Source organism: Xiphophorus couchianus, chromosome 5, assembly GCF_001444195.1.
Source record: "Xiphophorus couchianus chromosome 5, X_couchianus-1.0, whole genome shotgun sequence".
In the NCBI taxonomy this organism is placed as follows: Eukaryota; Metazoa; Chordata; class Actinopteri; order Cyprinodontiformes; family Poeciliidae; genus Xiphophorus; species Xiphophorus couchianus.
This window is the reverse complement of record NC_040232.1, coordinates 31,618,235-31,632,640: the sequence shown is the minus strand read 5'-3', so window position 1 is coordinate 31,632,640 and position 14,406 is coordinate 31,618,235. Positions and strand designations below refer to the sequence as shown.

General features: G+C 40.8%; 1 protein-coding gene across 8 annotated transcripts in view; it reads right to left on the bottom strand.

Annotated features, from left to right (window-relative positions):
* The window catches only part of add3a (adducin 3 (gamma) a), a 115,423-nt gene that overhangs the window by 7,903 nt on the left and 93,114 nt on the right, over positions 1-14,406 (bottom strand). For 6 of the 8 annotated variants that reach the window (XM_028018237.1, XM_028018238.1, XM_028018240.1 and 3 more), the window contains 8 exons: positions 9,383-9,532; positions 9,142-9,285; positions 8,748-8,846; positions 7,281-7,457; positions 3,013-3,264; positions 2,786-2,890; positions 1,240-1,326; positions 27-50 (listed from right to left, as the gene is read on the bottom strand). In XM_028018237.1, coding sequence (XP_027874038.1) covers positions 27-50; positions 1,240-1,326; positions 2,786-2,890; positions 3,013-3,264; positions 7,281-7,457; positions 8,748-8,846; positions 9,142-9,285; positions 9,383-9,532 — 1,038 coding nt within the window. The remainder of the gene's footprint in view (positions 1-26; positions 51-1,239; positions 1,327-2,785; positions 2,891-3,012; positions 3,265-7,280; positions 7,458-8,747; positions 8,847-9,141; positions 9,286-9,382; positions 9,533-14,406) is intronic. The other 2 variants (XM_028018241.1, XM_028018243.1) reach the window with 1 other exon arrangement.

Sequence of the window (14,406 nt, the reverse complement as noted above, 5' to 3'; positions counted from 1 at the left end):
CAAGCACAATGCTTCAGAATATTTACCGGCACATTTATCTGCCCCAGATCCTTCGAGACAAAACAGCAATGAAAAAAACACAAAGAATCAGCACAGACGTGTCGGGATGAGACTTTTTTATTGCTATCTGAAGTGTGTTTTGTGTTATTCCTGTAGTTTGTGAAGCTTTAGAGAGGTTCCTGCTTTCCATACATGCTTGTCTCCCCCTAGTGGACAAATTGAATAATAGATAATAGGCAAGAGACTCGCAAGGAGACTTGTGAAGCTTTGAGTGTTGATCCCTGTGATTCTAAGTAGATTAGAATATAATATGAGGGATTTTTAATACAGAAATGTTATGTGGCGGCCATTGTGAAAACACTGAAATCATGGAGGAGACAGAGGATTTGAACAGTCATCATCTAAAAACACCAGAAGAGAAACCCACAAAAGCTAATTGATGCCAAAGATGACTTTCAGAGTCATGTGCCCAAGCACATGAATGAAAAGTTTAGTAGAAGGAAAAAGTGTGGTCTGAAAGTTTCCAATTGCTGCCTCGGGAGGATTGTAAAGCAAAGCCTATTCAAAAGCTTGGGGGTAAATTCATAAGATCTGAAGAACCGTGTATCACGCTGCATTGATGCAGTAGTTCATGGAAAAAAAAAAGTGCCCTGATAAAAATATCGACTCATATAAACCACGGTATTTGGAAATACCTTTAAGTAGACCAACATTTCTGTATTTTTTTCTTTTAAAAATTGGTCATATTCCAACTGATTTTGGGGTTTTTAATCAGCTGCAATCAGTAATCATTAAATCATCAATCAAAATCACTATAAATAAATGATTTGGATTTATTACTCTGTGTAATGAATCCAAATAATATGAGCTTAACCTCGAATCTCAAAAAAATAAACAAGGTCCTACTTTGTTGACATGTAAAATGCATTCTGACAGCTCTGAAAGGAAACATCGTCGTTCCAACATTGGAACATCAGATTTGGTTTTGTTAATATATACATAACTCACTCACTTTAAAATTCTTATCAGTAGATTATTTATTTAAAATAAAAAAAGAAACATCCATCAATTAATACGGTAAGGAAAGAGCAGAGCAGTGAACTGCTGTCTCTCTAACACATACAGCATTCTTGTGACAACATGCATTTTTCTAATAATGTCAAAAGGCATAAAGTGCCTCGGCCCAGAGCCGCACAAGTCTGCTAGTGGAGCCGTGACGAACTAGAAGATATTTCTCACCTGTCGTGGCTGATCGACAGGAATGCCGGCGAGGTGCTGAGAGCGCGGACCTGACGTCATCACGTCTAACCGGTTCTGCTGTCTGATCTGGAACCAAACAGATGAAAACACACCGCAGAGAGGTCAGCAGGATTATGAAGGGTTCAAGGCTGCTGTTGTGTTTGGAAGCAAAGTTCAGAAAAAAATAAAATACAATTATATATATATATATATATATATTCATTCAAGACAAGTTTTCATTTGTTTATGATCCACAAATCTGGAGCAAACTTCCAGAAAACTGCAGAACTGCCAAAACACTGAGTTCCTTTGTTCAGAGTTGCCTTTGATTAGTAGTGAGTGAAACATCAATCAACATGTTTGATTGATGTTTCACTCACTGAAGCAGACATCATAGAAAAAGTATTTTCGATTGTGGGTCTTCAAAATCTTGTTGTCATCGTCAAGATTTTGATGATTTTTGACTTTTTGACTAAATGTAAAGCTTATTGCTCGTTTCCTAATCGCTGACTGTATGACGTTTTTGTTTTTATGCTGTAAAGTGCTTTGAACTGCCCTGTTGCTGAAATGCGCTACACAACCAAACATGATGTGTCTTTTATAGAAACAATCGGAGCCACAACTGTCAACACCGCAAACAACTCCTACAATGGAGATCTAATGCATTTTCTAATTTATTCCTACATTACTTTTTGAAGTTCTTTAGATTGTGTTAAAACAGACACAGTTCCCTGAGCTGGTCTTCAAAATAGGAAAACATCGTCCAGCAGATGGACGACAAAGTTTATGTTGCCATCACCCACAGTGGGCAGCATGGCACATCTGATTTAGTACATAAGTATGGAACAAGTGTCCTTCCTTCTTATTGTAGTCATTTCCCCAAAACTTCATGGTGAACTGTAGGGTTTTATATGTTAGAATAACCCTGAAATAACTGGCAGCTCTGGATACTCGAGCTCGGAAAAGTGCAGGAACCCGTAGAATAAGATCAACTTTTCAGCAACAAAAGCTCTGAGAATGTCGGGCGTAAAGCAAAAGATGAATATGTGTAAAGAACGATACAGGACCCATGATGCATTGTTTGAGATGGATTATTTTCCAAAGACCATGGAAACCTTGCTAGGGTTGTCGGGAACTGAATTACCATGTGATTTCTGCATGGTTAGTTCATTCTACTCATCCGTACTGAGTCGTTCTCTTCGTGTGCTGCAGCCGCTCTGTCACCCGCGTAAACTCTGCTTCGCTCAGCCCGTCTCTGAAAGCCTTCGTTGCATAAACGTCCGTCTTCTTGACGTCCCACTTACTGTTTCTAGAAGGGCTGTGATTTCTTGAAACCTGTCAGGTGTCCGTTTTGTATTTTGCACTGAATCGACCGCTTCAAAATAAAGAAGTGAAAATGCCACACAATCCTTCCTTTCCTTCTGGACTCGCAACTCGCAACAAACACTTTTGTTTTGTTTATAGAAACTATCTCCTAACGTCTGTCATTGTAAGTGCTTGCTGTGGAAGCCTTTAAAAGGTAGCCAACATAAACAATTGGACTCACTTTGTTCCTCTTCTGCTGCACCTCACTGGGATCTGTGTTTAGAGGGACAAACTGATTTGGGTCTTCAATCCGGATCGGAGTTCCTGTTTCATCCGCCCTCATCCACTGCAAAAAGGTAGACCAGATTGCAGCTTAATCAGGTTGTTTGTTTACTGCTCCGCCACCAGATGGCGCTCTAGCACCGCACTTTTTGAGGCGGACGAGCCGAGGACCGTTTTGGTTCTCACCGTGGTCGTCCGGCTGTTGCAGCGCTCCTCTCCGGCCTCCACGCTGACCTTGGTGTAGCTGTTGGGGGAGTTGAGCCAGCGCGTCTTCTCCCTCTGCTGCCGCTGCTGGAGGAACTTGAAGGGCAGGCGCATGGCCTCGCCGTCCTCCTCAAACGTGAAGGCCGTGACGGTGGCGGGGATCTCCACCTCGCTCTTGTGCCTCGGCTTCTCCCGAACGATGGGGTGTCGGTAGGCGTAGCCCGTTCTGTAGCCCTGAAAAGAAAGCACAGTCTCAAACTCCCTTTTCTCCGATACCCCAAAACAAAACACAGCGAAACCGATCACCTTCGGACGTCACGTCATTAGTAAAATATTTGCAGTTTGATCTTTGTTTATTTAAGGATCTCCATTTCTAGGTTCTACTGTAGTAGAGACTCTTCCTCCTGGGGTCCACACCAAACATTATCGTAAAAATCCTCTTCAAACATCACAAAACAAGACATCATGGTATTCCTTAAAACGCAAACAAAATCAAATTAAAGCACACAATTCTAATCAACTGCTTCAATAAGGAGATAACGGAATACCTTACAGCACAAACCATTTCAGCCACATCAGAACTCAACTAAAAATGAAGAGGAATACAGCAATAACAAACTTTAAATGTAAATATAAACGTCATATCAAGACAATATTAAAATTTTTTTAAGATATATATATATTTTTTAAATTTACACGATGAGCCATCAATGTAATTTCAGAAGGCAACATATTCCAAAAGGAAATTGCTGGGTGGGTAACAACTGGGAGAAAAGGCTAAAAGTTTTTATGTCAGGGGTGCCCAAAGTTGGTCCTCGGGGCCCAGCATTTCAGCTTTCTGGTTTAACGCACCAGGATCAACTGGTGGCTCATTAGAAGGCCTTAGAACAGGGGTGTCCAAACTTTTTGCAAAGAGGGCCAGATTTGATCAAGTGAAGATGCCCGGGGGCCAATAGTTTGTTCGGACATTTTTTGATTTTTTTTTTTTACCCCTCCAGGGGGTCTTTTGTGGGCTCTAGTGTCCCTTATGTGACAGCAGGCTGACAGGAAACAGGGAAGGAGAGGGGGGAAGACATGCGGCAAATGTCATCGGGTCCAGGAATCGAACCTGCGACGGCCGCGTCGAGGACTCAAGGCCTCCAAATACGGGTCGCCCTACGCCACCACGGCACGCCCTGGACATTTTTTAACTACAAAAGTTTCATGCAAATACACAATTTTCATTGTCACAATTATCTTTATTTTTCAAATGACAAAAAAACAAATATAAGCCACTCAGGCAAATGAGAACAACTCTAAAAACCCAAATTCTGCCTTTCTTTCATATCTGGAGAGTCAGATAACATTGAACAAACTGTATGAAATACCTTAAATTTACATGAGTTTAAAAATATCTTTGCCTCAAGAACATTTTAAACAGGAGTTATAAGTAATGCAAAGTTGTCTGTTATTATTAAATCTTAAAACAAGTGAATTTTGCTTGTCATTTACAATATCTTTCAGAAAGTAATAGTTTGTCACATCTACAGGTTCATAACCAAATCTTACTCAAGAGTTTAATAAAAATAAGTGCCATAAATCCAGGTGCATAAATGTTCTTTTGGCTCTTCACTGCTGATAGTGACAGACGTTACCGTTCAAAACACTCAGTTTCATGTCCTCAACTCTCAGTGCCACACTGTTACTGCCAGGCAAACATTCGCAAATTCTTGCTTCTTCTCAGGACAAAATGTTCTCCACCATTTTCATAACACAGTCTTTGATAAATGTACCTCCAGTAAAAGGTTTGCCATGTTTAGCTATTAACATTAACTTCGTAGCTTGCTTTGGTGGTATTTTCTTTTGACTCACAGGCCCGCGTGAAGAATCGTTGTTGTGATGCCAGTGCAGCTTGGAGCTGCTTCACTTTTTCAGCACGGTCACTTCCTGTTAGCTTGTTGTATGTGTTAGCATGTTTAGTCTGGTAGTGTCTCTTTACGTCAAAATCCTTAAACAAAGCAACCGTCTCATTACAAATTAGACAAGCACAATTGCCTTGATTTTCAGTGAAGAAGTATTATAATTCCCATCTCTCTTGAAAGCGGCGGCCTTCACTGTAAACTTGTTTTCTTTGCAGTGGCCATGGCAGAAATGAGTGGAGAGCGGTTCGCTGCATGAAGGCAGACTGATAGTATTAAAGTGGTGCTGCCACCATTTGGTGAAAGGAGGAATTACAGTTTCAAGTTTTATGATTTATTTATTCTGTTTGACAGTGCAGGCGGGCCATAAATAATACATTATAAAACCGAAGCTGCGGGCCGTATGAAATCTGACCGCGGGCCGTGATTGGCCCTCGGGCCGGACTTTGGACATGCCTGATTTAGAAGAACTTTGACACGCTGAAATGGTTGTTGGTACTACCAGGGAGAGAACTAAAACATGTAGGATGCCGGCCTTTGAGAACCGACTTTGGGTACCGCTGGTTTATGTGAAGTCCAGATTTTGTGAAAAGAGAAAAGACGACTACATGCTAGTCTGTCACGAACTTTCATCCATGACAGGATGAAAGGGTAAAACCTTCTGACCAGCTTTCAACGAGGCTATGTGGTGGGAACAACTAACTGCACCCCGGACAAACCCATCCCCACAGGGAAAACAAGTCGGATACAGGTTGCCTTTTCCTGCTGCATTAAAGTAACCTCAGACGGACGACAAAACAAAAACAAAACAGCAAAGTAGCTGCAGGGTTTCAAACACCACAGAGGACAAACTCCGAGCCATTTCCTCTCACGCCCATCTGCATCTTCATCCCTCCTTCTCCTCTCCCCCCTTCATTTCTCCATTTTTCCTTCACACATTCCCATTTCCTCTCACTCCGTTGTGTCACTGCTGTTGTTCCGTCAACTTTCCACACGCAGCTTTTCTTCTCATCTGCACCCCCGCCGTCAAAGCTGACCTTTCAACTCGCCTTCATCGCCGCAGCTGAGCTGGCAGGGAACTTTTTCCGGCAACATCCTGCTGTCCGCGCAGACGCTTCAACACGCTCACAGCTGGAAGCTTGAAGGGATCTAGAAGGAGAACAACAACTCTTCTGTCGCCCCCCGTTCTCATCGCTGGCTCGGCCTCCTGAACTAAGAGCAACAACTTACACAAAATGTAGGAGTCAGAGGGATAAAGGAGAGGAACGGATGTGGTGCTGAACATCAGCGTGAGGTGTGCTGGATAAAACTTAGTAGGGGTTTTTTTTGCTCAAAATTCACCTAGCCTAGCATGGGTTGGTAACAGACACGAGCCAGTGGAAAAAACGAACGTCGTCAAGCCATCTGGCGATAAATTTGCAATAAGGCTGGCTAGCTAGCTAGCGTATGTTAGCAGGTAGCTCATAGTACTGAAGTCACAGGATGTGATGAAGATATCGACTCAAACCTTTGCCTGACAGAAAAGTCCCACAACAAAACAAAACAAAACAAAGAAACATTACATATATGAGAGGATGAGGTTAATACTCTTGCCATGATATTACAAAATTTAAGACCTGTGCTGAACATTTTAAAGCCAATGTTTTTAAATGAATACAAGACATTTAAAGGCCTGGATGTCAAGTATGTGTGGCCAACCTGAAATAGGCGACTTCTGATTGCACTGGATTTTATGAAATGAAAGTTGCCTGAATAAACATGTCAGATAAAAAAACAAAAAAAACAAAACATTTTCTAATCATCTTGAGCAGCTGCTGCTTTTATGTGTACTAATAAAAACGTGGGTCTGTTAGGAATGATGGTCTTTTCAGTTTTTTGATTTTTACAATGGTTGAGCGCTGTGCACATCTTTTTATTTTTGTTGTTTATGTATTTCTGTTTGGGGGTGCAGTGGTAAATCAGACCAAATTTCCTTAAATTTGGGCTAGCGGCGATCAGCCGACACATTCATGAGAAACCGATCTGACTGACTTTGCTAAAGGTCTGGGAATCAGCCACTGTCCCTGTTTGCTCTGATGACTGACTAGCAACTTTGTTGCTGTATTTAGCAACTTTTGAGACAGAAAACAATCAGTATCGACTAAAATTGGAGTCAACAGCTCAGGCTTTTTAAATGATCAGTCATGGGCCATAAAACTGCGATTGGTGTACAATTCTTCCCACTGTTCTTGACAGAGAGACGCTGCCGCTCAATGGGTAAGCTTCAACCACCTTTACTAGAAAGTGCCAACAAATGCAGAGGACGACGCAGAGTTTTAATCTGCCCTATGTCAAACGAGTTGATAAACTCACCAGATTATCCAGCATCCTCATCAGAGACTCAAACTCCAGCTCTCCGATCTTCCACTTGTACTGGCCGGCCATGTTGACATCCGCCGCCGCCGCCACGGCGAACACGCGGGATTTGTACTTCTCTGGGTCCAGCACTATGAGGTTGTCCACTCCTCCAGCACACGAGATAGCATTCACCTGAAAAAATAAGTAAATAAAGTACTTTGAGCTTCTGTTGCCATCTAAGATTTCAGATCAAACACTTCAACTGGAACTCATCTTATTTAACTTACGTGATTTAACAAAACTAGGGAATCTAAGAGTAAATCAGCCCAGAACACGCGGAGAGGGACGCACAGCAAACACGCCCCGGGGGGATTTATTTGTAGAATTTAAGCCGGGCTTTGCAAGATGGATTAATGTTTTTCTTTTGGTTGACAGGGTGACAGTCATTTGGGAGATTTGGTGTGCTGTATTACAGGAGACAGAGAGGAGGAGGGGCGAGCTGTCGGCTCAAATCCGCCGTGTTTACAAGCGCTCACAAAACACATGAGCAAAGACCATCTGGACTTACGTAATTTGAGGATGAAATTTTATTTGAGTTAGTAATTCATGCCCAGTTATCATCTATGTAGGATTTCCCATCCTTCATTAGGATAAATAAAACCGCTACAGTAGCTTATAATTACATAACGTTCAGAAACTTTGAAAATTTTCACATTTTGTGACATTACGACAAACCTGAATGCATTTTATTGACGACCTTGCATAGTTTTTCTTTTGTTTTAAAATTGTGTATTACCTTGTGTTGGTCTATCACATACAACAAATAACTTCAACTAAAATGGTAAAGAGCTAATGTTTTTAAACACAAACAAAAACGTTAATTCAAGTTTTAGTTTTTTTTTGTTGTTGTTTCAAGAAATAATTGCACTGAATTTCCACAATGACACTAAAAGTCCCAAGAGGCAATTTTAGATTCTTGGCACTAGCAAAAAAAAAAAAAAAAAATTAAGGAAATAAAATGTGTCTATATTCTTTTGGCAAAAATTAAATATTTTTATTTATTTAAAAACTCAAAAATAGCTAATAGGGGTTTCTTAAAAACAACAACAAAAAACGAGTGGACAGTTATCAAAAACCAAGTTGGTTTTATTCAATAAGTTGTGCGACTTTTGTAGCTCAAAATGACATTCATTTGTCTGGACCATGTACAGAAATGGCTCAGTAAAGCTTGTGGTTTCAACATGACAAAATGTGGGGAAAAAACTAATTATACTGTTCCCCTCTTCACAGAACTCCTAATATTCCAATTATAACACTGTGTTTTGCCAACACTGTCCACATGGCGAGAGATTAAAAGTGTGCGGATTGTTTTTAAAACGGTCTGAGTGGAGCAACATGAAAGCAGCTGGTGGGAGATTAGATGTGTTGGGAAATCAGCCGGTCGGCTGAACGACGAGGGGAGCCGGGGATGTGCGGCAGTACCTGGATTTCGCAGGCATACTGGGCGTTGTAGATGTAGTGAAAAGCCTCTTCGACGGTTTCCCCGAGAGCGACCACGCCGTGATTTCTCAACACCAAAACCTGCACACAAAACACACACACACACAAAAACTGCAGGTCAAAAGGGGAGGTTTGTTTGTCTAGCGTGCTTCAGGTCAGAAACACAAAAATGATAAATTAACCCAAACACGGAGGAAACTCCCACAGGATGCGCCGCTGCTTCCTATTTCAAAACGCACACCGCCCTGATAATTACGTCTTTATTTTCTTAACTTGAACTTCCAGATATAGAACTTCCTCTGGCTTAGATATTTTTAAAAGTCCGGCAGATAATGTTTGGTTAAAGATTATATAAAAAGACCGAGGGGAAGCCAACCTTCGCTGTCGGGCCCAGGGCTTTCTGCAGCTCCCTGCGCTCCTCCTGGTCGTCCAAGCTGCCCTGATAGTTGTAGTAGGCGACATCTCCCAAGATCAACGCTTCCTGGGAGATTGGCAGGAGGCCGCACTTCATTGATGACACCTAAATGGGAATAAAAGAGAGGAAAAGACAGATTATTCCTCACGCCATCTCGTCAAAACGAGCGCTTGCAACAAGAACAAGTGTGGGGTGAGCTTACAGCCGCAGTGGCGGGAGTGTGAACGTGTATGATGCAGCGGATGTCCGGACGCATGGAGTAGATGGCGGCGTGTGGGCTGAACCCGGCCGAGTCGATCCGCAGGGTGGTGGAGCCCTGCTCGATCACGTCCCCGATGATGTTCACCTTCACCTGAGAGGACGAGGACAGACGGACGGTCAGCTCATTTGTTTTGGCTGTATGTCCAGATCAGGTCCAGGCATGTTTTTAATTCAATTCAGTTTATTTATGTAGCAGCAATCCACAACATGTCATTTAAATACACTTTGTCATTACTTCTCTTTGTTCTGCCACAGTAATGTAATGTCTTTTTAAAAAAAATTGTATTATGTTTTTCAAATGTACATCGCCTTGAACTGCCTTCCTTGCTGCAGAAATGCGCTATACAAATAAACCAGACTTTACAAAAACACCAATTTAGTCCATTCAGACATACATGTATATCAACTGATCCTAGACATCAAACAATGCAGTCAAGTTCAGTTTATCATTCAAACTAGCGAAAAAGAAGTTTCAGGGTAATGAAACCCAGCAGATTGCGTTGAGACACTGACGCTCGCGCTGTGTTGCTGTGTTTGCTGCAGTCTCGTGTACTGAGCATGCGTGTAGCAACAGTGGAGAGGAAAAACTCCCCTTTATCAGGAAGAAACCTGCAGCTTTACCGGGCCCCCTGTCTTTTATGAGCAACTGGTGATTGAGAATACAGAGCACTGATCCAAGAAAAGCTTCTGCGCTTAAGAAAACTAACAAGTCATGGACAGTAGCAGCTGATTGCTGAAGAGCTTCAGTAATGAAATTTTCTCTCAGGTTTGGCAAACTCCATTAAACTCAAAGGATGATCAAGTCAGACAGGATGGACTTTTATTTGTCCAGACTCTATGCCACAGCAGAACAAGGACGAAGGCATGAAAACAAAAGTGAGTAGGTCTGGGAAAGGTAGCTAAAGTCCACCTTTACGCTGTCGCTTTCAGTGTCAACATGAATGTTAAAATCTCTCACTGTAATAACCATACCACTGTTTAACACTAAACCAGATAGGCGATCTGAAAACAGCTCAACAAAGTGAGCGTAAGGGCCAGCTGAAGTGTTATCTGTCACAGAGGAAATGTTTTGTGGTAGCTTTCTTTAACCTAGCCTAACATTATATTAGCATCAATACTTTTTGTATTGATGTTACATTTACATATCTATGGTTATTGTCTTTTTTGAAGAATTGTTTTTATTGTTGTACTGCAGCCTTGCCCCTGCTTCCTAGAAACATTTCTCCTATCGGAGACTAATAAATTATCTTATCTTATTGCTCAGCACAGACACCCGTCCCAGATCAGCGTTATGGACACACAGATCAGGACATTTCTGGTAGTAATTCTGGTAAGTCAGTCTATTTCCAGATATTTTCACTGCAAACTTTTCACTGAGCTGGTTTAAGGAAAAGTGGAGCGCATAAACATCTCGACAGCTCTCCTGAGAGGAAAGCAGAGAGGCTAAAGGAATAAAAGCAGACCCAGTAAAGTGAAATGAAATATGCCCACGCAGCGACGGATACAAAACCGGATACTCTCCCTTTAACAAAGGCATTAGACCAACTCCCTGACATAAGTCAATATTATAACAAAAAATTACATTATCTGCTCCTTTAGAGGAAAGAAACTGGAACACCAGCGGGAACACTAATATATTCAGGGAATGGACATGATGTCCTTTGCATGGACAACTTCATTACGGGTCAATTAGTAGTAATTGCATTACCTGACAGAGGAACCTTAAAGGGAAAGGGAGCTAGAAGACCTGGGGGGAAATGTCAGAATCCAGTATTAATCCAATATTTTCTAAACTGTCAGTGAGGTTTTTGTCAAATCAATTTAAAGAAGAGTGCTGATGGTTTCACAGCTGGACCACAAAGCCAAACGACGAGGCACAAAAGCAAAACCAGTCTGAGAGCTTTGACGAAATGAGGAAAACCACAGCAGAGGTGATGAGATGAGAATATTTTCACACAGGGTTTAGTTTATCAAGAGGAGGGGAAAAAAAGTTACGCTTTTCGAATGGCTACGCTTCCAGACCACATGAAGTTTTGGTTACAACATAACCAAACCCCTTGTTTGCACTTTTACATGACAGACAAACACAAAGTTGAACATTATTGTGAAATGAAGGAAAAATAGTTTTCTTCAAAATTTTGTGCAATAAATTGCCGTCTGAAGATAAGCTAGAGTCATCAACCTCAGAAATTTGACTTTTTTTCCTACATTTAGTTACAAGCCTGATAAAAACGGTAAACCGAGCTAAAAATGACTTTTAATGAACATCAAACTGTATTCATCACACACGTTTTTTTTAGATCCGTGTGAATTTCTACCGTCACATCCTTAAAGTGACAATGTTACAGCACTAGTCCATAACTTTAGTACGTTTTTTAAAAATGGTTTATATGTGCTTAATGCTTTTACATCGTAATTAATGTGTTAAACGTCGCAGACCTTGAATCAGACATTGCTGCTTCCATTGCATCCTCATGTTTTGAGGCTATCCCTTCTCTAAGACTTAATCAGAGGGATTCAGAAAAACAGGAGAATAAATATCGAACACCAGGTTTATCAGACCAGCGACTAATAATACAAAGAGCCGAGGCACAGCAAATCCCGGACTTAAAATACGCCGTTTACTCATCACTTTCTTCACGGTTGTTTTTTTGGTGTAAGAACATTTTGGACCTTAAAACCTTCATTTTTCTTTTTCAACTTCAATTTTCTCCCTGCCGCTATTTGGGTAAAGAAATTCATATATAACCTGTACCTAAATAGCAGTAAAAATCTACGCAGTCAATTGGTTTTGCTGTCCAAATTGTTGGGTTGACCAGACATATACGCCCAAGTCGAAGCTCGACCTTTCCGCTTCTATGTGGGCGTTTCACCAGATGACGTTTTATTGATCCGTCACCCCCCCAGATGAAGGCGAATGGTACCAGTCGAGCATAAATAACATTATATTCATCTCTGCACAGACACAGACGGCTGGCAGGCTGTTGAGCATTGATTTGGTTACATCACATGTCCAACATATCGCTTTGCTCCATCTGTCACGCCTTTTAAATTGTGTCCTGTCAGTCAAAAAACGAGCTGCACATCTAAACTTCAAAAACAAAAATAAAGGTGATGCAGCTCAGTACAGAGAGGTGGATAAAACATCAGTAGCTTGGTTAAAAAATTCTTTAAAACATGTAGACAAAGACAAATGGTAGAGCTTTGAGTTAGAGAATGGATCAGCAGGAATATGATTATCATAATAACACTGAGTAATGCCGCAGTTATTGTGCTTTCACTATTTTCACATAACAGGAAAATGTTTAACGTGATTGAATTAAAGATCTGCTGCATCAACCTTCCAGACCTCTCAGGTCTTCTGGTTCTGGTGCTGCTCTACAGAACCAGAACCAGACATGAAGAAGCAGCTTTCAGCTTCTGTGCACCACTAATCTGGAACAAACTGCCAGAAAACTGCAAAACTGCTGAAACACCGAGTTCCTTTTAAATCAAGGCTAAAACCCCACTTTGATTCCTAGAAGGTGAAACATTGATCATTGAATTTGATTCTTATTTGACAAAACATAATGCTTACTGCTGTTTCATAATTGAGTACTATATTATGTTTTAAGGCATAAAGAACTTTGAATTGTCTTGCTGATTAAAAGTAATAGGCAAATAAACTTCACTTAATTGCTATTATTTATATAAAAAAATATGTAATTAGTGCTGAAAATACCAAATAATTACATAATGTTATAACATGTATGTATTGTCATTTTGTTTATTTTTCCTTGGAGTTGCACTGAAGACTGAACTACAGTCTTTTTACGGTGGCATCCAAATGGGACGTCACCGTAAAATCCAAATGACATCCAACGGCAATTTGGGGGAAAATGTCTAATTTTGACTAATAATAATAATAATTAAAAAAGTAATAAACCAAAAATAGTTTGCCAACTCTAGCAGTAAAACATTGAATAAAAAATATTTATTTGTCAAGGACTTTGCACATTATTAGCATTGCTGCTAATGCACCAGAATTACCCAAAAGGATGCTTTGTTAAATCTCCCAGCCTGGGAAAGAAAAAAAATAAAGAGCCAAATCGCCTTTTTTGTAAGCAAAGTTAAAAGTATTGAGGTCATCTTATCAGGCAGCTGACCAAGAGTTTGTTACACGTCCTGTACAGGTGGAGGAAACTTTGGTCACGTCGGAAATTTCAGCGGTTTTGAAATCCCAACGTCTCGTTCTGGCTCGGTAATCAGTCCCTATTTTCTACTTGGGAAACATGAAAGAAAATTCTGCTGCAAAATCAAAGTAAACTACGGCAGCCAAGTCAGAGCAATTGACTAAATTCCATTAAAAAGAACAATTATATTTTGTATATTTGAAACCTTTACTGAGATCGGACAGAAACTGACCAAAGTTCACCACCCTGCAGCCTTCTCTCTCCGTTTGTTTCTCTCTCTCCCTCTGTTATTCTCTCTACACTCATCTGACCCCGATGCAACCTCCGGAGTCTTTATTCCGGATGACTTCCTCCTAATCAATCTCCATGCTTCTCCAAGTCAACCATGTAACTAGAGACCTCAAAGCATCAACACAGGCTGAAAGAGGAGAAGGAAAGGAAGGAGGGAAGAGATTAGAGAAGCAAATAAAGACAGAAACAAAACATGCAGAGAATGACGCATGTGACCAGAGCTGCACTTTGATAGCTTTCCCTCACTTTTATGCACAATCCTAAGAACGACGATCAGACTTTCAATATTTTCTAAATAGTCATCGTTCCTATCAGAAAAATATTTAAATAATATTCCTAAAAATATTGAGAGGACTGTATTGATTACGATTAACTCTCTTCTTCTTCTTCTGTTTTTTATGGTGGTGACACAATGTTCTCACCATTCTCTGTGAACATTGGCTACTCGGCTAGTTTAACATTGACTCAAAGGTATCCTCGATATGCAGAGGTATAAATTCCT